Raw genomic sequence first — 25,625 nt, forward strand, 5'->3', positions numbered from 1 at the left:
GGCTCCTATAGACAGAATGGTTTGGATTATGGATGGAGATGGTTTGTTAGGAACACCCTATAGAATGAATGGGTAGGATGAGTCAAACAACATGGAGATGGTGTATTTATAGCGGCTTGCTCAGGCTGAGCTATAGCTCAAAAACTTCGCCCCCTTAAAAAAAATCAAAATATCAACTGCTTAATTAAATATGGAAAATAATAAGACAAGAAAGGCTGTTAGTAACATGGCTGACACATGCATTTCTTCCCTGGCATCTCGTTAAATTTTGAAGTTTCTTTAAAGACCATGCAATTCATTTTGAAGCCATTCAATCAAAATCAAAGCAAAAATCTTGTCACTTAAGTCTTATGAAACTGAAGTGCTTGTAAAATTTGAACAGCCTAAAAGGTTTTTGTCCAACCTTATAACAGCCGCAACTAAGCAACTTAATGACTTTAAGACAAAATTGTCATGGGAAGAGGGGGTCTTAGATCAGATTTACTCACTAGAATAATAGTAAAGCATGGAGAGCGAAAATTCTCACTTGAGAGGAATGAACCTGGATGAATGGGTGGCACCAATTCCAGGCCTCCCATGCTTAACGGGCTTGTAGGAGATGGAGAATTCAGCAAGATAATGGCCGATCATTTCGGGCTTGATCTCAACCGTGTTGAAGGTCTTGCCGTTGTAAACCCCAATGATGCTTCCGATCATTTCGGGGACTATGATCATGTTGCGAAGGTGAGTCCTTACTGGTTCGGGCTTTTCCCCAGGAGGAGCCTCTCGTTTCTGTTTCAAGCCAACCAAACAGTAAAATGCTGAGTAAATTTAATTCCATTTATCATCATTAATAAATGGATCGTTTGAAGGCTGTAAATAACGAAGCTCCTCTTTCAGAAGCAATATACCAAAATTCTATCGTGCAATATAGGAAGTGCTATTGTGTTACCAGAGCTATAGGGAATCTAATAAAAAAAGGAGTACAATCTGAAGTCAAACATCACTTTGTATGGGTATATAGTTCTAGTAATACAATTGAGAACAGACTCGGCATTATAATGTGAAGTTGATTTGAAAAATGTCATCACCCAGATAAAAGAAACATAATCCAGCTGAACCAAGCTACTGCCAGTAGCCCTATAATATTTAGTATTCTAAAAATTATGAAGCTCTAATATTAAATAAAACTTCCAGGAAGAGAGTTAGAACATAGTTTTCACTCGAGGAGAGGATATTTCCACCTTCATTTTTTCATATTTAAAGTAAACTTAACATAAAAAACCAGCATGCCAATCAAGGGTTGGGTTACACGAGCCTAGAGAAGAGGAGATAACGAGGACCTTGCATCCATGCCTACACTGCAACTGTTGAATGGTCTCCATCACCCACAGCCCTCAGTCTCAGCAAACAGCCTCACAACAAGACCCCGGTAATTTTGTATCTTAACCACCCAATACACCATCCACCCATGCCACAATGCACTCACGCAGAAAAGCACCAGGTGGCTGCTCATGGAATCCATAACCGCACCGCCATCTGAAAGAGGATGACCACAAAGAAGAATACGGCAACTATGTGAATCCAATGAAGAAAGTACTTTCACAAAAAAGTAGAAACCGAGCCAATCTCGATCTGCATTTGCATGAAAACAACTGTCGCAGATACAACGAAGAAAAGAGTCATGGATCTCTTTACTGGAACACACCCCACCCCCCCCCCCCCCCCCCCCTCTCTCCAAAGAACCTATTTCTACAAATCCAAGAATTACCCGCCTCCACAGAACCTATTTCCACAGATCCAGGACTTTACCCGTCTTTTCAAAGAACCTATTTCTACAAATCCACAGATTTACCGCATCTTAGAGGGAGAGGATGAACAAAATGAGGATAAGCAGCAGTTGCTGCTCTCTAAAATGTATGTATGGATTTCTCTTCCCACCTCTATAATAACCATCTGCTGCTCTCTAAAATTAATGAATAGATTTCTCTTCCCAACTCTATAAGAACCATCCAAAAAATCCATAGATTTACAGTGAAATCAGAAAAATGAGGCAAACAAATCAATAGGTGTGCGCACGTGTGTGTGTGTGTGTGTGTTTTAGAGAGAGATGTAGGCACATGTCCGTGATTCAAACGTGTAAAGATGTGGGTTGTACAATGGCGAATGAATGTGATTTGCGAAAAAGAAAAAAAGAACAATCAGAACTACCTTACTCTCCCTTCCCCTTCTTCAAAAATAAGCTAATTCATTACATAACGATCCACAAAAAGACAATTGGAAAGAAATTTCTTGCAAGAAAAAATCAAGTATGATGAGTGGCTTAGACAGCTATTTGACCAAAAGATGGTATTACTGGACTAGACCCAAGGATGTTGAAGTATCTTGGCCATTCAGATGAGAGTAACAGCATGGGTGTCCGCAGGAGGAGTCGTCATCTAAAGATCTCCATTTCCAGCATTGGAACCAGTTAGTGAGGATGTAGATAATCATTTCGTTGCAGCATATCAGGCTCAGAAGAAAGCACACTACATCAGCAACTAAACAGGACACGCACAGCCATGCGTTGTTTGCACAATGGATTCCCCTTATTCCTCTAAAACAACTGATGGTAGAAGAAGCATATAATGAAAATGATGAAAAGCTCATAATCTATTACAGGGGTTTCACCTCTGGAAAAGAACCCACTATTCTCAAAAAAAGGTCCAGTGATCATTTTCATTTGTCCAAAGAGGGAAGCAATATGATTCAATCCTAGTCAGTGAGACATAAATTCGCATTGTTGTAGAAGAGCCACAGAAATACAGGATACCCATCTCGCATGGATGGTGATGAAGAAGAGGGCGACAATGAAGAAGCTATGAGAAAGATGGCAAAGAAGAAGAATTGATCAAATCGCGGATGATGACCTTAGAAGCAGGAATCTTCCCTCGGGGTGCCACTTCAGACTCAGAACCTCGATTCAGGGCTTCTTAGGAAGGAGCTTCCAGGGAGCGCGGTCCCGAAGAGAGGGAAACGGTGCCCAACCCGCTCCTATTACTCCATCAGTAACCCCTTCACCAACTCACTTGCATTAAACTCCTCCAACTGGTCAAAGTACTTCATTGGAGCGAGGAAGGAGGCAAATCTTCAGAAGGAATGAGGAAAGGTCATGAAAATGAAGACGTTTAGAAATTACTACTTTTAATGTACTTAAATTTTAAAAGATTATATAAGAGTTAAAAATTACTATTTTTATGTACTTGAATTTTGAAAGACATATGATGAAAATATTACATTAATGCTCCCATGACGCTCCCAACCTTATACTCTTCTAGACCCCTGCGCTTCCCTTCCCCACCCCTGCACCCGCTTCGTGCTTCTATGGTTGTTATTATCAAAAGTTATTATCAAAGTCTGGTACGTGAAGAAGATGAATGGAAAACCGCATTCAAAATAAAAGATGAACTTTATGCACGGATTCAAGTGTCGGTTTGGTATGCCTTTCGATATTCATGGGTGCGGAAACATTTTGGTTTCGGTTTCAATGGAAATCCTCTGAATCTCAGAAACATATGGAAACCTATGCAAGTAATGGAAATTTAAGGAAAACTTAAGGAAGTGCTAGAATAATAGCAAATGCGCACTTAGAAATCATCATGTAAGCAAGACAACCATCCATAATGGTTTAACAGCAGTGAACACCTAGTGACGTGGCGTCACCATGTTTGGAACAATATAGTAAAGGCCGGCCCAGTGCACGAGGCTCCCGCCATTGCGAGGTCTGTTTCCGTGACTCGAACCTGTGACCACCAGGTCACAATGGAACAACCTTACTGTTCTGCACCAAGGCTTGCCCTCTTGGAACAATATAGTGCAATATGAAAATATGGTAGCATTGAAAAATAAAAGACGGCTATAATTTATAAAAACTGATAGATATTGGGCGATGATAAATATGCACCCGTGTAGGATAATTCGCACCCCTTTAAAAAAGGGTATGTGGCAGACTTCAACGCTTTTCAAAGTTTAAAAGGGGTGCTTATTATCCTACAGCGAGTGCAAATTTATAATTGCCCTAGCTATTTTGGTATCCATATTTGTATTACAGACAGTCCCCTATCTGATAGACATTCCCACCTGCAATATTTGTTTTGAGTAAAATGAAGAGGGTGTCATCATTATCAAAATATGGCAGTGATATTAATCCCCCTTATGGGTTAGGTTTTCTTTCCTCTCCCCAATGGTGTGAGGTGTGAAATGACGACACTTGCGATGGTGGGAAATCCAACCAAACGCAAAAAATGCAAAAATGTGAAGATAGGGACATACAAGAACAATTTATTAATACAAGGCAATGACCTTACAAGCATCAGTTGTCTTTGTTCTTTGAGGTATTTAATTTGATTTTTTTATTTTCAGTTGTCTTTGTTCTTTTAAAAAAAAAAGTGATGATCCCAGGCGCTGTGTAAAGCAAAGTTTTTTTGTTGTGTTTCGGTAGAAACGTGTACATGTTTGAGGAAACGTGAATGTTTCGAGCGACAGAGTACTCAAACGATTACATTAGAGTTTAGTGTCGGTGGAAGTGGAAACCATCACGTTTCGATGGAAACTTGAATCCATAGTTTTATGAATGAATTGGTTGTCATTTGACTTGTCTAACACATGTACTTTATGTGTTTGATGGGTCAAGTGCTCAAGCCATTCATTGGAAGGATAATGATGGTGCATTTCAATGACATACTAGTGTATAGTTGCTAACAAAGGGGCTCCTATGTTGCATGTACATGAAGCATTGAAAACATTACTAAAGAGATGTCCATGCCAATCTAAAGAAGTGTTGTATGCAGTTAGTCCAGAAGGCATCAAGGTTAACAAGGCACAAGCTATCCAGAACTGGCCTACACCTTCATGCATTGGTGATGCTAGCAACTTCCATCGTTTGGCAACATTCTATAGGTCGTTTAACCAACATTTCAGCACCATCATCACGACAATCACTAATTGTATGAAAAATGACAAATTTGAGCGGAGAAAAGAGGGCAAAGCTTTCCAAATAATCAAGAAAAATGTGCAAGGCCCTAGAGTATAGATTTCATGCTTTGATTAATTATTCGAAATGGAGTGTGATGCATCTGAAGTGTGTGTAGGGGTTGTACTAAGCTAAAAGGGGCAATGCGTATCATTTTTTAATGAGAATTTGAATGATTGAGGGAAGAACTATAACATCTATAATAAAGAATTTGTATGCCCTTGTCCTCATTATAAATAGGGCGTGCAAAATGAAGTGCACTTCGTAGAAAGACCACATTGATAGGCACTATGTCCATCAAAATTTTAGGATAAACCATCCCAAAGAATTGTGGGGAAGATAATTATTTCAAGAAGTGGCAAGGTGTGTGTCTTATAAATGATGGATTTCTTTTCAAGGGAAACCAATTGTCCATTCCCAATTGGTCAGTAAGGGAAGGGAACACTATGGAGGCAGATGGGAGCTTGGGAGGTCACTTTGGAAGTCACGGTATGATTTAGGACAACAAGGGAAAGAAAGGGAAACCCAAGAAAACTATAGAAAAATGCAGGAAATTTTCAAAATTTGCAAGAATTACATATCTGAAATTTTCTAACTACAATGGATTACTGAAAATTTATTGTGGAACTTGAAAATGAGGGGAAATAGGTAAATCTAAGAGAAACGAAGAAATTAATAGAAAGGAATAGATCGTAGTGTCTCACCACATCTAAATGCTATCGTGAATCGTGTCTCACTGTTTCAGATAAAAGGATAAATGAAAGATAGTATATAATAGACAGAAACACAAAACTAACATGGAGACAATATACCATTTCAAAAAAAAAAAATATTGACTATGATAACACAAAAGTGAAATGGGTAGAGGGATATAAAGATAACGTCTCATTAACCGTCTCGCCCAAGACACAAAGTTTTTCTCGTTCTTTTGGAGGAACTTGTGGAAGCAATTTGAAGCCCAACTTTAATATAGTAATTTTTTTAAGACATGAAGTGCCAAAACTACTACCTCATGGCACAAAGTTTTTCTCATTTCTTTTGGAAGAAATTGAGGAAGCAATTTGGAGCCTAACTTTAATATAGTAATGCTTACCATCGACAAACAGAGGGGGTGAACCAGAATTTTGGCAATCTTTTAAGAACCCATGTTGATGAGAAGCAAAAGCAATGTGACATAATTGTTCCACAAGCTGATTTTGTTTGCAGTTATTCAAAGAGTCTCACTGCCAAGAAGAGCCCATTTGAGATGTGCATGGAAGGACGAGCTGCACAAGCACTTGGATGTTGAAAACATCTTAAAGTTAAAAGACTTCTTTCCTTATTGAAGCACCATGAGGGAAGAAGATATATTGGTGGCATCCATGTATGGTTGAGGATATTGGTGACGAGGCTGAATTTTTTAAGTAAACTCAACTCAACTAAGCCTTTGTCCCAAACTAGTTGGAATCGGCTAATGAATCCTTTAGAAAAATTTCATGAAGAAGGTGAAAGGATCTACCTGGCTCAAATTGACTAAGTCTAATCTCAACACTAGTTGGGTTAGTCTACATGAATCATTTTCTTCCACTCTCTCCTATCCAAGGTCATGTTCTCTGTTATGTTCCTAGCCATCAAGTCTTTCCTCACTGTTTCTACTCAAGTTGTTTTCGGTCTGCCCCAACCTCTTTTTACTCCATCAACTTGTCATGAGTCACTTCTTCTCACTGGAGCATCCAAAGGCCTACGTCGGATATGCCCAAACCATCTTAAGCGGTGCTCTCATCTTCTACTCAATTGGTGCCACCCCCACATTTTTACAGATGTCATCATTTTTAATTCTATCTAACCTTGTATGGCCGCACATCCATCTAAGCACTCGCATCTCCGCTATACTCATCTTATGCACATGCTGCTTCTTTGCTGGCCCAACATTTTGAGCTATAAAGCATGGCTGGCCTCACAACTGCCTTATAAAACTTTCCCTTCAACTTATTAGGTATTTTACGATCAGACAGAACTCCTAAAGCATTCTTCCACTTCAACCAACCTGCTCTTATTCTGTGGTTAACATCATCTTCAATCTCTCCTTCCTTATGTAGGATTGAACCAAGATAGCGAAAGATATCCCTCTTAGGTACCTCCTATCCAGTCATATTTACTACATCCTCGCCCTGCTTCCTTACATAACTAAAGTTCCACTCCATATACTCTACCTTAGTCCTACTCAGTCTAAAACCTTTGGATTCCGAAGTAGTTCTTCATAACTCTAACTTAGCATTAACTCCTGCTTTGGTTTCGACAATTAATATTATGTCACACAACAGCACCTCATCCCGTAAGTTCATCCATAACTAGCGTAAAAAGATAAGGGCTTAGAGCTGATCCTTGGTGCAGCCCTATTGTAATTGGAAACTCACTAGACATGCCATCCGTAGTTCTGACCCTAGTTACTGCTCCATCGTACATATCCTTAATCACATCAACATATTTAGTAGGCACTTTTTTCATTTCAAGGACCCACCACATAACCTCCTGGGAACCCTATCATACGCTTTCTCCAAATCAATGAAAACCATATGGTCCTTTTTATTTTCTCTAAATATCTCCATTAACTGCCTAATCAAGAAGATAGCTTCCATAGTCGATCACCCAGGCATGAAACCAAACTGATTCTTTAACACCTTAGTCTCTTTTCATAGTCTATGCTCAATTACCCTCTCTCAAAGCTTCATGATGTGACTCATTAGCTTTTCTAAGTATAATGAGTGAGTGGAAACAAATTCGGCCAAGGCATGGCTTTCAATGGAAGAGATTTATATGGTTGACAAGCACATTAACTATGTCATCTTCGTGCAAATTACAGGCATTCCTTGCTCATTTTGAAGGGACAAATCATCAATATGGGAGCAAGATTGGCTTGAAGAAAGCTTATGATCATCAACTGAGATGCATTGACATGGGCTTTGATGATTAGTGGAGAGCGTAGGCCAGCTAGTGTGTTTAAACAGCATCGTTCTTTGTGCTGGTCAATGGGTAGCCAAAGGGCTTCTTTGGCAGTTTGTGCGCGCTTCACCAAGGGACCCTCCTACCCCTTCCTTTCCACTTTGAAGGCTAAGGCTCGTAGCCACCTAATAGCTAAGGCTTGAAGGGGAGGTTTATTAGAGTGTTTTAAGGTGAATTTTTCTAACCTTCAGCTCTCTCATCTGTCATATATGAATGATACACTTATTTTCAACAGGAGAAACTATATGGTGGCCGACTGTGCACCAACAAGGGCAGGAAGCCCAGCCTTGATATTTGATCCAACAGTGACATCCTAAAAAGTCAAAAAAAAAAAAGAGAGAGGGGGGGGGGGGGCTGTTGGATCAAATATCTAGGATGGGCTTCCTGCCCGTGTTGTTACACGGGCGGCCAACATGTAAAAGCTCTTTCAACAGAGCTTCAGAGATCTAAGCTCGCAATCTGATGGCGGTAATTTGTCATAGCAGCGAATGAATTTCAATAAATTCATGGTAATATGTGTGGGTTGAGCAGCAATCCATTGGCATATTTGCAACTGTCATTGTGTCTAGGGTGGATTATCTTCCTTCATCTTAGTCTTACCTCGACCACATTTCCTTGTGCTAAACAAATTAGCAAATCCCAAGACTTATTACTATTAGATGGGTTTTTTGTCTCCAAAACAATATCAACACATGTGATAGCGGATGCATCAAAGTATCTCATCTTCGTGCAAATTATAAGCATTCTTTGATGATTCTAAGGGGCAAATCATCAATAAGGGAATCAAGGCATCTTGTACAAGATTGACTTGGAGGAAGCTCATGATCAAGTCAATTGAGACTTCCCTGACCACTTGATGCATTGAATGAGCTTTGATGATTAGTAGACAGCATGGAGCCGCTAATGGGTTTTCCCAACACAGTTTTACGCTTGTCGATGGGTAACCGAAGGGCTTCTTTGGCAGTTCTCGTGGGTTTCAACAGGCCTCTATCCCCTTTACTTTTTACTTTGGCGGCAAAGGCTTTTGGCCACCTGATTGCTAAGGCTTGGAGGGGAGGTTTATTAGCGGTCATGAAGGTAGACTTTTCTAACTAACCTTCACATATCTCATCTGTCATATACTAATGATACCCTTATTTTCAACAGAGCTTCAAAGGTCCAACATGATTAAATTCATGGTTGTATGCGAGGGTCGAGCAGCAATCCATTGGCATATTTGCAACTATAATTGAGTGTAGGGTGGATGATCTTCCTTGAGTTCCTTCGTCTTAACTCAACCTCCGTCTTACCACAACCCTTGTCTGTGTCGTGGACGCCCTCGCAAGGCTTTGTAGGACCAGCCACATCAGAAAGAGAGAGAGAGTTCATGGGCTATATATGTGAATCCTCCTCCTCCCTATGTAGACGTGTTTTCAGCATCTCCAAGGCGTGGGCCTCGTGGAGTGGGTCGGGCACGGTTAGTGCTGCAGGAAAACAAAACCGGGGAGGTGGTAAAACCCAGAACTGGACAATATTTCCACAGTGGGTCGAGGCGTGACAAAATGGTATCAGAGCCGTACCTCCCGCAATATGGTGTGCCAGCGAGGATGTTGGGCCTTAAGGGGGTGGATTGTGAGATCCAACAATGGAAAGGGCGAAAAAGTTTCTAGGCTATATATGTGGATTACCCCTCCATGTGTAGACGCATTTTCAGCATCTCCAAGGGGCTGGGGGCCTGCGGAGTAGGTCGAGCACGATTAGTGTCACTGGAAAACAAATCTAGGGAGGGTGGGAAAACCCAGAACCGGACAATATTCACACAGTGGGGTCGGGGCGTGACAACCCGGTTGTCCAAGGATTTGAGAGGAAGTTGTTCGGGTTGGAAGAAGTGCATCCCTGCTTTGATCGGGAAGATCGCTTAAGTGAAGTCTACCTTGGCCAAATTTCTGATCCACTTCCTCTTGCATGTTCATTACCCCGCTAACATTATCCATAGGCTTGGTTCTCTTTAAAAGAATTTCCTTTGGAATGATGGGGAAGAGGCTTAAAAGTGCCCTAGTGGATTGGGACATGGTTTGAAGATATAAGAATGGGAGGTTTTGGGCATTTGAAACCTCATAGCCATGATCAACGCCTTGATGTGCAAGTGGCTTTAAATGTTTGGTGTTGAGTTTGAGCATATTTGGAGACTTGTCATTACAAGGAAGAACGGAATGGAGTGGTGTGGCTGGAAAATGTGTGACAAGATGAGCTCTTGGGTTTTGGAGCTTAGAGAGATATCTATAGGTGTTAGACTAAGCAGTGCTTCAAAATGTGGATGCAAGTCAAAATACAGCTAAAGCAAATCCTAATTGACTCGGCACGACGTGGTTGAGTACTTGATTGACACAGCTGAGTACTCTCAGCTGATTCATTCAGTCAAAGGAGTTTTGATTGACTTTATAGGGCAAAACGCGGGCTCAGATAAGAACGCCGCCGAGGTAAAAGGGAATCGACTCGAGGGAGTCCACGATGATGCAAAGGAGTTTTAAAACTATGGGACTAAGTTTGAAAAATGTAGCCAATTTAGGGGTAAGATCGATGACCCTGCTAGGTTTTTATTGGACCCTTGGTGCCACGATCGTCCCCTTAGAATTATCTACCCTTGACTCTTTTGAATGGTTGTGCCTAGAAATCAGTGGGCAGAGTTCTTATGTGTTTTGATCGATTTATAGGCAAAACATGGGCTCGGATAAGAACGCCGCCGAGGTAAAAGGGAATCGACTCGAGGGAGTCCACGATGATGCAAAAGAGTTTTAAACTATGGGACTAAGTTTGAAAAATGTAGCCAATTTAGGGGTAAGATCGGTGACCCTGCTAGGTTTTTATTGTACCCTTGGTGCAATGATCGTCCCATAAAAATTATCTGCCCTTCACTCTTCTGAATGGTTGTGCCTAGAAATCAATGGGCAGGGTTCTTATCTGGCCACATTAGGGGTGCAACTTGGGTCGGGCTCAACCCAAACCCAACGGGTTAAACCCGATTTTGGCTCGGGTTGGTTTGGCATGTCCTCGAGTTGGGTTGGGTTCCACCCGATTTAATTTCAGGTTGGGTTAGGGTTGCGGCCTTGGCAACCCGACCTCTGTCCTCTAATTTTAACATGATTTTCTTTGGGTTATTGTATTTTTCCGTTTGGCCCAAGGTGAACCAGAACTAACCCGGCTCAACCCAACCCAATTTCAAGTTAGATGGGTCGGGTTAGTGTTGAGGGATTTAGAGGAGGGTTGGGTTAGGGTTGACCATCCACAAACCAAGGTTCGGGTTATTAGCATTGAGGGAATGCTAGCACGGGTTGGCGGTTAGCGTTGGCCTCAACCTGATCCAACCCGGCTAGAGTTACACCTCTAGTGGCCATAGAGGATAGCGTCTCATGGATCATCAATTTTCGAATAAACTACTTCTGAACAAGAAATGGGCTTGGTGCCTGAGCCAATGGCAAGGTTGGATTCAACGAACATCTGGAGAGTCCGTTCGAATGGTTAGGTAAGGAAGCAGACTACATCAGGCTCCTTCTCATGAAGTTCTACTGCTGATTAGCCGCTAGAGCCAAAATACGGTCCCTTCATATAGGTTGTGATCCATCTTTAGGCAACCTTGGATGTCATGTTTTGTTGGGTTGAATGTTTTAGATAAAATCCTAACGTTGGATCATCTCATCCATTGGCAGAGGGTGATTGTGAACCATTGTTGGATATGCTATACGATGAGTCTATGGACCAACTGCTTGTTCATTGTTCAAATGCTAGGGCTATTTGGAGCTTCCATGTGTCCCTTTTTGGAGTTGGTTGGATTATAACAAGGTCGATGCTAATGTGATTATGTCTTGAAAACTTGCATCGTGGCCAGCTCGGATCAAGTTACCTTGGAACTTATGCCTTTCTGCTTCTTTATGGTTGAATTGGAAGGAAAGAAGAAGAAGGGTGCTCAAAGGCAAGGCCAAGACCCTAAGTGTAGTAACTCGCACTATTTTTAGCCTCATTGTCAGTGGGTTCATCTTCTACGTTCCTTTGAGGGTGTTACTATCAAAAAGCTTAAATGAGGGATTTTTTGAGATTGAATCACATCAGAGTCAGTTCCCCATGCAAGCACCTCCCACGATGTGAGTCGTTAAGTTGAACTTTGACGAGTCTACCCTCAAAAACCACAAGCTGATAGGTGTTGATAGTTTCTTTTGCGATCATGATGGGTTGCTTAAGCTTGCCTTCTCTAGGTCGATGGTACTTGAGTACTCCAATGAGGTGGATGTTTTGGCACTCATTTGGAGCATTAGATTCAAGTCAGTGTGCGCTTGAGACACTTAGATCCAGTGTTTAAAAACACAGATGTGACGCGGAACGCGGCTAAGAAAAATCCTTGTCGACTCGGCGCAGATGCGGCAAAGAATGCGGTTGACGTGGTCATAACTCGGGAGAGTCAAAGGGGTTTTTATTGACTCTTTAGGGCAAAACACGAAATGCGGATGTGGTGCAACGCGGAATGTGGCCAAGAAAAATCCTTGTCAACTCGGGTAGGTTCCTTGTCGTGTCAACGAATTTTTAAAACACTGCTTACATCATCGAAGGGATTATAGCAATGTGATCATGTCAATCCAAGCTATAAGGACGGATAATCACGACAAATCTCTGACTATCTCAAAAAAAACCTTTCATTGTATCGCTGGGGCAGTCATGTCATGCCTATCCTGCATGTTAGTAGATCAACAAATAGGGATGTTGAGTTACCAGCAAAAGATGGCGTCAATCATAGCTCTATTGTATCCTTTCTTGTATTATCTTTAGACACGGATGTGTAGTTTCGTTCCATGCTTTTGTCGAGTCCTCTTGACCATCTAGGTCTATGAACTGGTGCTTCTTTTTATGGGACCAAGCTTAAAATGACAAGCTCATCTATAGTGTTCACCAATAATGTTGAAAACGACGAGCAAATGGAAACATTAACTAACTCTAAACAGGCCCTAAACAAAAAAAGTTGTAAAAGATGCCCAAAAACTTCAAAGGAATAATTGTTAATATTGAGAAGCTGGATATTCATCAAAAGGGACAAAAAGATTAAAATTCCAAGTTCATTGTCCAAACAAACAAAGCTCAATCACATCAACTAATAAAAAGCAATATATTTATGAACAACCGGATGATAGTTCACGATGCTGCTCATTAAAGAAACCAAGACACGTGGACACCAAAAATGATAGGTTGCGAAGTAGTGTGTATGGAGGGGTAGCCTCCTACCATTTTTCTAGATTTATAATACTTGGTTTCATTTACCACCGCCCATTGTAGATTATATATAATACATGAATGATCAAAAAAGCCCATATTTTATAACAAATACAAATATTCCAACATCAAAAGAAATGGGCCTCTATTAGCTACAGCCACCTATGCAAATGAGATATCTTGGCCACTAGGCATAAGATATATCAAAACGATAACAAACCTTGTTAATTTTTTTATTTTAAAAGTAAACCTGCTTGGTAGCAATTAATACTTCCATTTGCTTCTATTTTTTGTCATGTTTGACGTTTACATCGAATTGGTTTCTTTGCTCGTAAAACTGGACAAAATTCTCATGGTCCTCGGCATAAATAATCCATTTCTAGCAAACAATATGAACTATTTGCTGTTTCATAAAAGCAAAAAAGTATATATACATGACAGGAAGACATTCAACAACCAACGCGAGTTTTATTTAAGATTGTCTTCATAGAGTAGCACTGCAAATATTAGTATAATCTAAACTTCTTAATTTCCTTTTGATCTTCATTCACGAGTTTCTTAAAAACCAAATGTCTCTGCTATTAGAGTATGGAAGCATCTTGCATAAATCCTTCACTTTATTAACCAATGAATTCACTAATGAGCTAAGGGGGTCGCATATGAAGCCTTGAAATCAAAGATATGCTTAGGAGAACCACATGGCCTATTATTCCCTTGACATCAAAGATATGTTTATCGAGATATTTTTCAAAATCACAAGATTATTTTGAGCTGTGTCATTTTATCAAAATGCCATGGTAAAATTGCAATACTATGAAAAAACAGATATTTGTGACTATGTTCTCAAATAGCCACCATAGTAGAACTCCTTAAATCGGTCAATCTTTTTTTATCCATTCCCAACATACCCAGTAGAAAGCCCAAGCAGAAGCCATCTGGCTCGGTGCTTTATTTATTACGAACCATGGTTTAAACCAAATCCCCTTTGTATTAAGTTGTTTATTGTGGCAATTTTGATAGGATAAATTAAGTGTTTGGCAGTTGCCTCTTGAGAAGAGATTGTCAAATCAGGTTCGGTGAATGTTTAATGTGGCTGAAATTTTGTGTTCTTGGAAACTACTTGTTGAAGTTTCTAACGAGATGGATGAAAAAATGGGAGGGAGAGAGAGACACACACACACACACAGAGAAAGAGATGGATAGCTTATGAGATAAAATAGGGAAGGGGCAATGAAAACCGGTGCATTGATAAGAAGATGTAATGAAAGATAAGAAGTGACAGCTAAAATATGGGGTGGGGGTTGAATAGTATAACGACGCGGATTTGGGGCAAATTTTTAGACATAAATTTTTATTTTTTTTTTGCCAAATCCCCAAACCCGAATCGCTACACTAAAAAGGGAAACAAGCTAACACACTACAAGAGGAACAAGATAAAACTCACCATATTAATTCCATGAGACTGAAAAATTCCAATCCAAAAATACTATTCTTGAAAATAAAATCACCTAGACACCTACCACTACGGGATGTGACGAATCGTCTTTCCCAACACTAATTCAAACTCTACGACTACACTTCCCAATCCCGTGGTGTTATTCTAGGTTTGTACATCTGTAAAGGCTCCTTCCTCATTTTCCTCAAAACCTCTAGAGGTATTGGGGTCAGCAAATGCTGAGCAAAATCATTTAGTGTGGCTTGCATAGTAAGAGTCCACGAAAAATACAAGTTGCATTATAACATCCCTTCAAAATCTTTGAAAAATAACATTTTAAAGTTACTGATTTTTCAAAAAATACATCAATTAAATTCCTTAAAATCGCTCACATAGCCCTAAATTCCTAAAATAGACTCCCTAATCTATTATTCTAAACCAAATTCTTAACAAAAATCATGAAAATCTTTCGTTAAAGACAATTAAAACCATCTTTCTTTTGTAAACATACCTACAAACCCTAGAAAATATTAAAAGATGACATTTAAGCACTTATTTGAGGCGAAGACTCAATTCGAAGAAAGCCCTATCTTTCTTTTCTTCTTTTCTTCTCTTTCCTTTCTTTCCTTCTCTCTCTCAGTTTGCGATAGCGTGCACAAGTAGGAAAGGAACCCACGAATTGGGTTTTTATAAAACCCTATGGTTTGTGTTTCCTATTCAAATTATAAAAAAATAGTAAGTTTCAAATTCTATTAGGTCTCTCTAATCTTATCTTATTAAATCTCATCTTATTAAATAAATTAAGTAGCCCCACTAACTATTTATAGTAAAAACGGACTTACTATTTATAGTAAGTGTCGACTTACTATTTGTAGTAAAATCACTTCCTATTTATAGTAAGTTCGGACTTACGATTTATAGTAAAAACGGACTTACCATTTCTAGTTAAAACCCCTTTCGGCCCCACCAAGGATCGGAAAAGTTAAGGATTGTATCTGAATCTTCGTTGTAGAACCTCCAGTTGAAAATCAACGGTTTAGATCTTTGATTGGAGGCTTTCGAACCATCAGATTCGCACTTGCTATAAATAGTAAGTCTATTTTTACTATAAATAGTACGCCAGAACTTACTATAAATGATAAGTCTGTTTTTATTATAAATAATAAGTTCAAACTTACTATACATAGTAAATCTGTTTTTACTATAAATAGTAAGTCTGAACTTATTATAAATAGTAAGTCCATTTTTACTATAAATAGTAAGTGTGACCACTTAATTTATTTAATTAGATAAGATTTAATAAAATAAGATTAGAGAAACCTAATAAAATTTGACACTTACCATTCCTTTTAGAATTAGAATAGGAAACACAAACCATAGGGTTTTATAAAAATCCAATTCATGGGTTCCCTTCACACTTGCGCACACTATCCCAAACCGAGAGAGAGAAAGACAGAAGGAAAGAAAGGAAAGAGAAGAAAATAAAGACAGGGACTTCTTCGAATTGAATCTTCGCCTCAAGTTAGTGCCTAAATTTCATCTTTTAATGTTTTTTAGGGTTTGTAGGTATGTTTACAAAAGAAATATGATTTTACTCGTCTTAAATGAACGATTTTCATAATTTTTGTTAGGATTTTGCTTTAGAACCCTAATCTATCGGATTATGGAGTCTATTTTAGGAATTTAGGGCTATGTGAGCGATTTTAAAGAATTTAATTGATGTATTTTGCGAAAAATCAGCACCCTTAAAAGGTTATTTTTCAAAGATTTTGAAGGGATTTGAACCAAAGATGATGTAATTGATTTTCCGTGATAAAGATAATAGATTAGCGTGTTGCAAGCGATTTTGGAAGGTTATTTCTCCAAAATCAGCATACAACAAGGTAATTTTTAATGAAACATATGTTAGGAGGTTTGTTTAGGTTAATTTTTGTGATCTAGGTTATATATGCAAACTAAGAGGGAGGTTTTTAAAGGACTTTTTGATAAAAATCAGCATGAATAAACGAATTTTATTGGTTGTTTTTATAAGAGGGCATCATGCGTATGTCCTATAGGTAGTAGAGGCTCGTTTTGTCGAAAAAGATTGTAGGTGAGTATTTGTTATAAGCCTAGAAGGGCTAAAAAAATATAAAAAATTGATTTCTTTAAAAGATTTAGAATATGGAATGATACTATGAATTTAGGTTAACCATGTCATGGTACAATCGTGTTTATGGTTTGAAGAAAATAATAGATAACCTAGATAACCTAGAAGATTCAATTGACACTTTGACATGTAATCCTTACAGATTCCTTTCCGATTAATACATATAGCCTCACGTCACATTCTACACTCAAACTATAAGGCAAGTGATAGCGACTTTCATACTAATGGCTTCCAAGAGTAGAGTTGTGATTATGATTGTATTTCATAAGATTTATCTTTTGCTTTTACGTTTTCTATTGACTGTTAGAAAATCGTTAGTAATCTCACTTTTAATAAATGGTTGAAGAAAATAATAGAGATTGTTAAAGACTAATCATGAAGGCAAATGAGATAAAAAAAAATTCACCAAAAAGAAAGAGAAGGTACATATAAAAAACATGATTGCATGCATGGTAATATTGAGAGGTCCAAAAAGAGACCCCCTTGAAGCCAACCTTGGGCATAGCGCCAAAAGCCACCCCAACTAAGAGCGTACGACCTTGGGCTGATGATGCATTCGGGCGGACCCGTATAGGGTGACCCAAAGAAAATCCTAGAAATGAGCACACCCATATGTGTGTGGAGGGTCCTTGATGGTCGGGAACCAACGGGTTGTATAAAGTACCAAGAAAAACCGATAGAAAAAAATAGGGTTGTGGAATGTCGTATGGTCCCGGGTAATTGAGCATATGAGGTTGCATCCTTCATTCTCATGCACATGCATCTTTTTTTACCATATTACTTCATGAAAGAAATAACTGTTTAGCATGTTTCTTATTTATTTTCACTTTTTATATTATTGTTGTTGCAATGACTAATCATAAGAAAACTGTTATAATGCGACTTGTATTTTTCGTGGACTCTTACTATGCGAGCCACTAAATTATTTTGCTTAGCGTTTGCTGACCCCAATACCTCTACACCTCCACAGGTTTCGAGGAAAACGGGGAAGGAGCCTTTGCAGATGAACAAACCTAGAACAACATCACGGGATTGGACAACTTAGTCGTAGAGTTTGAGTTAGTATTGGGAAAGACGATCCCGTCACATCCCGTAGTAGTAGGTGATTCTTTTATCTTCAAGAATTGTAGTTTTGGAATTTTTTTAGTCTCATGGAATTAATATGGTGAGTTTTATCTTGTTCCTCTTGTAGTGTGTCGGCTTTTTTCCCTTTTTAGTGTAGCGAATCGGGTTTCAGGATTTGGCAAAAAAATTTGTAGGTCCGTAGGATTAGTGACTAGCAAAGTAGAGAGATGTATAAAACTAGGCAAGGAGCACATATGATCGACGCTATAATTTGTGTATACCATGGGCACATGAATCAATTGTGTTGTAAGAACCACAAAATGAACTCACTTGCATCGGGGACGCCTGGTTCGACATGTGAGAGAGTTAGGTCGACAAATGTTAAGAAAGTTTGATGTGGGTTCCAAAGTGTAATTTAGTCCTCTTATGTAGAGTTGGATTTGTCAGATGTCATATCCAGTAGCTGGATATTGGTTTCTTTTTCAAACTTTGAGTGGTTAGTAGAGATAGGTTACTTGGTTGTCTCAACAGGGTTATTCTGTGAAGATTTTCTGAATAGACAGCAAACATTACACCTTTATTCTGTTGAGTATGGTGATTTAGAGTGGACGGTAGTGAGGGAAATGAATTGGATCTTTCTATTAGGGACTGGGAGTCATCCATCTCCTAGGTCCTCATACGTTGTAATTTCATGAGGGACTCCTGGTCCCTACTCTATGTAATTCTCGTATGATCTATCAATATACTTTGTCATCTTTCAAAAAAAAAAAGTAGAGACAGGTTACAGTCTTATTCTATTCATGGACATGTTATGAGATTAGAATTGAATCATGTAGTGGTTTTAATTCAATGGAATAAGATTGCTTAGTTTCTTATGGCTGAGTCCTCTCATATGAAAAAAAATAAAAAATCCTTGTGGTTTTCAATTGTTTTTATTTGTCATTTTCTCGTCGGACCCGATGCGGAATTTGGGTCGTTACAAAAAGAAATGTGTACATAAGAAGAAAAAGAAATCGGTGATCAAGAGCAAGGAAGGCATGATGAGATAAAGAACCGAGTGCGAGGTGAGGAGAACAAAAGGAGAGGGACCTAGGGCAAGCAGGCAAGAAAGAGAAAGATAAAAAGGAAGGAGAGAGAGAAAGGGAGAGAGAGAGAGAGAGAAGGAAGACAAAATAATCATCAATGGATTGAATTTTTTTGGCATCTTTTAGCAAATGGGTTATCAGTTTGAGAGAAGGAAGACAAAATAACAATCAATAAATTGATTTTTTTTTCATCTTTTAGCAAATGGGTTATCAGTTTGAGAATCTTGAGATCAATGATCTCAACTAGATAGTCAAAGAGGCCAAATGAAATGGGATGCAAAAAAATGAATATAGATAGTGGAAATGCCACCACCACATATATATATATATATATATATATATATATATATATATATATATATATATATAGAGAGAGAGAGAGAGAGAGAAAAGGGTTCCTAAGGGTGCCCTCATATAGCTTATATGAGGTGGCTCTTTAAAAACATAGGGGCCCCACATTGTTAGGATGATCCGAAGCATTCATTTGAAAGGCCACATCATAGATATGGTGTGTACAAAAAATCAGCTCCATTGGATCATCCTAACACCTCCAAAAGTAGGGGCAAAAATGGATAGACACATTTTGTCCACAAATCTGCCCATTTTTGCCCCCACTTTTGGAGGGGTTAGGATGATCCAATGGAGCTGATTTTTTGTACACACCCTATCTATGATGTGGCCTTTCAAATGAATGCTTCAGATCATCCTAACAATGTGGGGCCCCTATGTTTTTAAAGAGCCACCGCAGCTAAGCTTAGCTGAGGGCACCAGCAGGAACTGCAAGCTCATATATATATATATATATATATATATAGAGAGAGAGAGAGAGAGAGGAAACTGTTGGTGAGCTTAAGCTCACCAAACTTATGGTGAGCTAGCTTGCCCAATCACATGGGTCCCACATTTTGGGGAGTGATCCAAACCATTCATTTGCAAGGCCTTATCATAGATAGGGGGTGTACCAAAAATCAGCTTCATAGGATCATCCTACCCCTCCATAGGATCATCCTAACCCCTCTATATAGAGGAAACTGTTGGTGAGCTTAAGCTCACCAAACTTATGGTGAGCTAGCTTGCCCAATCACATGGGTCCCACATTTTGGGGAGTGATCCAAACCATTCATTTGCAAGGCCTTATCATAGATAGGGGGTGTACCAAAAATCAGCTCCATAGGATCATCCTAACCCCTCCATTTGTGGAGGACAAAAAATGGGGCAGATTTGTGTCTGTCCATTTTTGTCCTCCACAAATGGAGGGGTTAGGATGATCCTATGGAGGTGATTTTTGGTACACCCCCCATCTATGTAAGGGACTTTCAAATGAATGGTTTGGATCATCCTAACAAAGTGGGCCCCCATGTGATTGGGCAAGCTAGCTCACCAACAGTTTCCTCATATATATATATATATATGTGTGTGTGTGTGTGTGTGTGTGAGGAAATGAAGTATGTGCAGCTGCACAGATAAGATATTTGTGCATGGCTGCACAAACCATAGTGGGGGCCACATTTTTTGGGGGATCCAAAGCATTCATTTGGAAGGCCTTTCCCTGGTTAGGGTGTGTACCAAAAATCAGCCCAATAGGATCATCCTAACCCAATCAAAGTTGGAGGGGGAAATGGATAGACATTGTTTCTGCCCATTTTTTCCCTCCACAAATGGCAGGGTTAGGATGATACTAAAGGGCTGATTTTTGGTACACACCCTATCCATGGAAGAGCCTTCCAAATGAATGCTTTGGATCCCCCCAAAAATGTAGCCCCCGCTATGGTTTGTGCAGCCATGCACAGATAGCTTATCTGTGCAGCTGCACATACTTCATTTCCTATATATATATATATATGAGAGAACATTTCCTACACACTTGTGTAGGTAAGTTACCTACACACTACCTTAAAATACAGTGGGGCCCACATTGTTTGGGTGATCCAAACAATTCATTTGAATGATCCTCACATAGATAGGGTGTCCACAAAAAATCAGATCCATAGGATCATCCCAACCCTACGATTTGTGGAGCTAAAATGGACGTGTATAAACCTTCACAAATTAGTCCATTTTTTGCCTCCATAGTTTGAATGGTTAGGATGATCCTATGGATCTGATTTTTTGTGGACACCCTATCTATGTGAGGACCATTCAAATGAATTGTTTGGATCACCCAAACAATGTGGGCCCCACTGTATTTTAAGGTAGTGTGTAGGTAACTTACCTACACAAGTGTGTAGGAAATGTTCTCTCTCTCTCTCTCTCTCTCTCTCTCTCTCTCTCTCTATATATATATATATATATATATATATATATATATATATATATAGAGAGAGAGAGAGAATGGTTTCTACACACTAGTGTAGATAAGTTATCTACACACTAGCTTAAAATACAGTGGAGGGCATATTGTTTGAGTGATCCAAACCATTCATTTGATTGGCCATCACATAGATAGGGTGTCTGCAAAAAATCAGCTCCATAGAATCATCCCAACCCTACGATTTGTGGAGGTAAAATGGACGTGTATAAACACCTTCACAAATCTATCCATTTTTTGCCTCCACGGTTCGAAGGGTTAGGATGATCCTATGAAGCTGTTTTTTGGGGCACACCCTATCTATGTGAGGGCCCATCAAATGAATGTTTTGGATCAACCAAACAATGTGTGGGCCCCCACTTTATTTTAAGCTAGTGTGTAGCTAACTTATCTACACTAGTGTGTAGAAACTGTTCTCTCATATATATATATATATATATATATATATATATATATATATATATATATATATATCTGAAAAGTGTTCCTGCGCTCGAGCGAAGATAGCTTATATGTGCTCGAGTGCAAAAAAAAATCATGTGGGCCCACATTTTTGGGGTCATACAAAGCATTAATTTGGAAGGCCCTTTCATAGATAGGGTGTGTAACAAAATCAGATCCATAGGATCATCCTAGCCCATCCAAGTGGAGGTAAAATATGGACACTGTTTTCCACAAATCTGCCCATTTTTTCCCTCCACTTTTGGACGGGTTAGGATGATCTTATGGATCTGATTTTTTGTGGACACCCTATCTAGGTAAGGGCCCTCGCCGCTTTCCAAATCAATGCTTTGGATCATCCCAAATATGTGGGCCCACCCTATTTTTGCACTCGAGTGCAGATAAGCTAGCTTTGGATCATCCCAAATATGTGGGCCCACCCTATTTATTGCACTCAAGCACAAATAACCTTATCTGCACTCGAGCACAAGAACAGTAAGCCCTATATATAATAAAAATAAAAAAGAAAGACGCATCCAACACAGGGCCCAGAGAAAAAGTTAATTCACATTCCGTGAATAGAAATAATTGAATGTCTTGCTTAATTTCCGCAGAAATAAGAAATTAAGTCAACTTTTTTTATTACACGTGCCTTCAAAAGGTCAAACAAACATAGAAAATAAATAAAAAGGTAATATTATTGGTTGTGTTACATGGATTCGGATTCATGTTAGCCTGTTAGGGTTTTTATTAAGAGATGACAAGCTATGCTTTTATAAAAGAAAAGAAGAAAACGTGTCTAAAGGGAAAATATAAAGGATTCGAATTCTAAACGAGACAAGAGTGTGTCGGATTCAGTTGAAAAAACAGGATTCGTGTGGGACACAGCTACGGCAAGAATCCAATTGTGTCCCACACGAATCCATGTCCGAAACTCATGTCGAACCATGCAAACACATATTCGGCACAGGGGAGCAAAGAATCCATGCAGCACAGATTATAGGCCATTTTAAATAAAAAAATATTCAAAAAAATAATGAGTATGGAAGCTTCTACTGTGAGAACTACATGAGAAACTTGGACTAGATCCACCCAAATGACATCAACTTGATTGAGACCCTTCATGTAAGACCATCATACCTTACGTAGCACTTACCCTTCAAACTCATCTAGCTCCACTTAAATATCCCTATATAATTATCCCAAGGAAAAAATGAGCGAAGGCAGAATAAATGCAACAGTTTGTTAATCGAGGCACTTAGTCATCAAACTCCTCTAGTTATCTACACACTAATACACTTACAGTTACAATTTTGATGTGTGTTTTGATTTCAGTATGCATTTCGATATAGATTTAAACAGAAACATGGTGGTCGATTTGTGTTAGTTTCAATGAAAATTTAAAACTCGCGCATTAGGTGGAATAGTGGATTGTCCATTTCGTCTCCTTCTACGTTCCCTTGAGGCCCTGACAAGGTTCTTATAATAGTATTAGTAAATAGCTTTTTCATAAGAAAATAACAAAACAAGGAAAAATAAAAAAAAGTTTGACCAGTGGATCAATTTACAGCATTAACATATTAGTGTGCACATTGACCAAGACAAAAGAAAACTTCAGCCCTGATTATATAATGAGACTACAAGCCCAGTTCTGTAGGTCTTGCTAAAGTTATTAAACTTCAGTTCTATATATAACCTCAGAGTACACGTGACAATCTATCCTGCATAGAAATCTTACCCACCTCAGCACACAGTGGGTAACAAACAAGACACCTCCAGAAAACCTTAATCACATGCCTTTGAAAAGTAAACAGATAGAACGAAAAGGATATTCTTATAGCCTCTTGTAAATCTCAAAACCAGTGAAGAGGAGTCAGCATCCACCCTTTGGTAGCATAGAGATTCAAAATGAATGCAAATAAAAAAACACAAAATACAAACAAAAAAAAAACATTTTTAGCAATGAAAACATCCAACAGTTAACGCACTCACTGGGGCGCACGTACACACACACAGAAAACTAGAGGCGCACATACACACGCACACATTCACACAAACAATCACACAAATTCACATCCACACTCACGCAAACATTCACACAAACATGGAGACACAGAAAGACACACCCACAAGCACAAACACCACACACACTCATGCACGTGTGCACACAATCTGCCACACACTCGCACGCACGCACACACTCATCCAGTTTATTTTTGGGGTGTGTCGACTGTGTGTACGTGGGGTGTAGCTTACTAATGTCATTTTTTTCTGAATGATACATCTTATAAACCGATCCACCGAAACATGTAACAGATGAGTAATAAGGAAAATCAGCAGCAAGAAACCAATTTGGAAATCTAACTAAACAACAGTAACGAAAAAAATGAACAAAAATAAGACGAAGATGATGATAACAACGATAAAAAAAAATATGATCTCATTTACCGCTTTTCGCAGTTTCTTGATCAAAGCCATTGGCTTCCGCTTCAAACCTCGTTGAAACCTACAAAATTCAGGACCAAAGGTTAAATGAAAATGAAAAAAAGAAATCGAAACAAAATCCTAAAAGACAGAGAGCAAGAGAGAGAGAGAGAGAGAGAAACAGAGAGACAGAGAGGGAGAGAGAGAGAGGGAGACTGAGGATTAGGGTTTCTTACCTTCTGCGAGCACGAGCGGGAAAAAGTTTGACGAGCTCATCGGTAGACATGTCGAGGAGCGCATCGAGATCAACACCTCTGAAACTGAACTTCTTGAATGTTCTCCTCTTAGGTTGCCCGGTCGCAATGTCTGCATCGATCTCTGCCTGATAAGAGAAATTAAGAGCCTTAGAAAGAGATTAGATCGCATTAAAATGAGATGCAACGGGTTTTAGATCTGAATCGAACTCACCATGACTGCTAATTAAGAAACAGAAACCCTAATCCTTCCTTTTGAGATCTCGTTTCGGTGCCGGATGGGTGAAGGAATGGCAGGGAACTAGGGTTTGCGAAGTCGTGGAAACTATATATACTGTGAGAGGGATATTTATTCTACCCCTTTTTCTTCCTGGGCTACCCCAATCTGGTCTGTTTATAAGTTTATAACTCCTCTTGCACTACAGGAGTACAGGGTGTGGTCCAAGAAAGAAAATGATACGAATTTATCATTTAGGACTTTATATGGTGGACGGCCGTGCATGCACGTGTAGCCAAAAACAGTGGGGCCCATAATGTTTGGATGATCTAAACGGTTCGTTGGGCCCTTGTGTCGATAGTGTAAGGTGTGCCCATAGGATGATCCTAACCCTCCGATCAGTAGCCGTTTTCATACTGTGCCGTCCATTTTAAACCTCCACATACTGAAGGTTTAGAAACATCCTATGGAGAAGATTTTCTATCTACGTTAAGGCCCAACAAAATGAATGGTTTGGATCACCCAAACAATGTAAGCCATGTTGGTGGCCCTATTGTACGATCGTACACCATATAATCACCCTCAGAAATTATACAGTGCCCGGTCAGGCATGCTCGTGTAAAAGAGTGCCGCCCTCAAAATCCAACAGCAAACCTCCTAAAAAGATGAAAAGAGGGGCGGTTGTTGGCAAGCTATACTTTCGGTTTTCAATTTAAAAATTGAGTGCATCAAGGCTCTGTTCACTTCTTTTCCCTGTAAAGGAAAGAAAAGGATTTTGTTTTCCTTTCCTTTCCAGGTGACGTGGTAGAAGGAAAAAGAATCCAAGGAAACTGTCAAGGAAAATGTTTTGTTTTCCTTGGAAAGTCTCTTTCCGATATAATTAATCGGAAACCAAATCTCGAGTAACAGGGAAAAAGTCAATTTCCACATCATTTTCAGCTTTTAAATAAGAAATTCCACATTTGATAATATTTTTCCCTGGAAAAGAAGTGAAAACAGAAATTATGTCTTGTTAAGGTCTTGTCTGGGAAAAAAAAGGC

The 25,625-nt window shown here is 39.2% G+C and overlaps 1 protein-coding gene across 1 annotated transcript; it reads right to left on the reverse strand.

The window, feature by feature from the left end:
• Window positions 1–314: 314 nt before the first annotated feature.
• Window positions 315–24,740, reverse strand: LOC143887160 (small ribosomal subunit protein uS19-like). The gene is made up of 4 exons (XM_077391267.1): window positions 24,583–24,740; window positions 24,351–24,496; window positions 24,139–24,196; window positions 315–771 (listed from the first exon to the last, which is right to left on the reverse strand). Exons 1-4 carry the CDS (start codon window positions 24,583–24,585, stop codon window positions 523–525), a joined length of 456 nt encoding a protein of 151 aa, XP_077247382.1. The 5' UTR covers window positions 24,586–24,740; the 3' UTR covers window positions 315–522.
• Between the last annotated feature and the right edge of the window lie 885 nt (window positions 24,741–25,625).

The sequence above is a fragment of the Tasmannia lanceolata genome, unplaced genomic scaffold (genome assembly GCF_043159265.1).
Source record: "Tasmannia lanceolata isolate RefF3 unplaced genomic scaffold, GAP_Taslan_0.1 ptg000012l, whole genome shotgun sequence".
Lineage (NCBI taxonomy): Eukaryota > Viridiplantae > Streptophyta > Magnoliopsida > Canellales > Winteraceae > Tasmannia > Tasmannia lanceolata.

What these genes read in the sequence shown, in the direction of transcription:
- LOC143887160 (XM_077391267.1), bottom strand. An exon ending in CCCGCTCGTGCTCGCAGAAG is followed by an intron (nt 24,197 to 24,350) that starts GTAAGAAACCCT and finishes TGAATTTTGTAG; the next exon opens with GTTTCAACGAGGTTTGAAGC. An exon ending in TCAAGAAACTGCGAAAAGCG is followed by an intron (nt 772 to 24,138) that starts GTAAATGAGATC and finishes GGCTTGAAACAG; the next exon opens with AAACGAGAGGCTCCTCCTGG.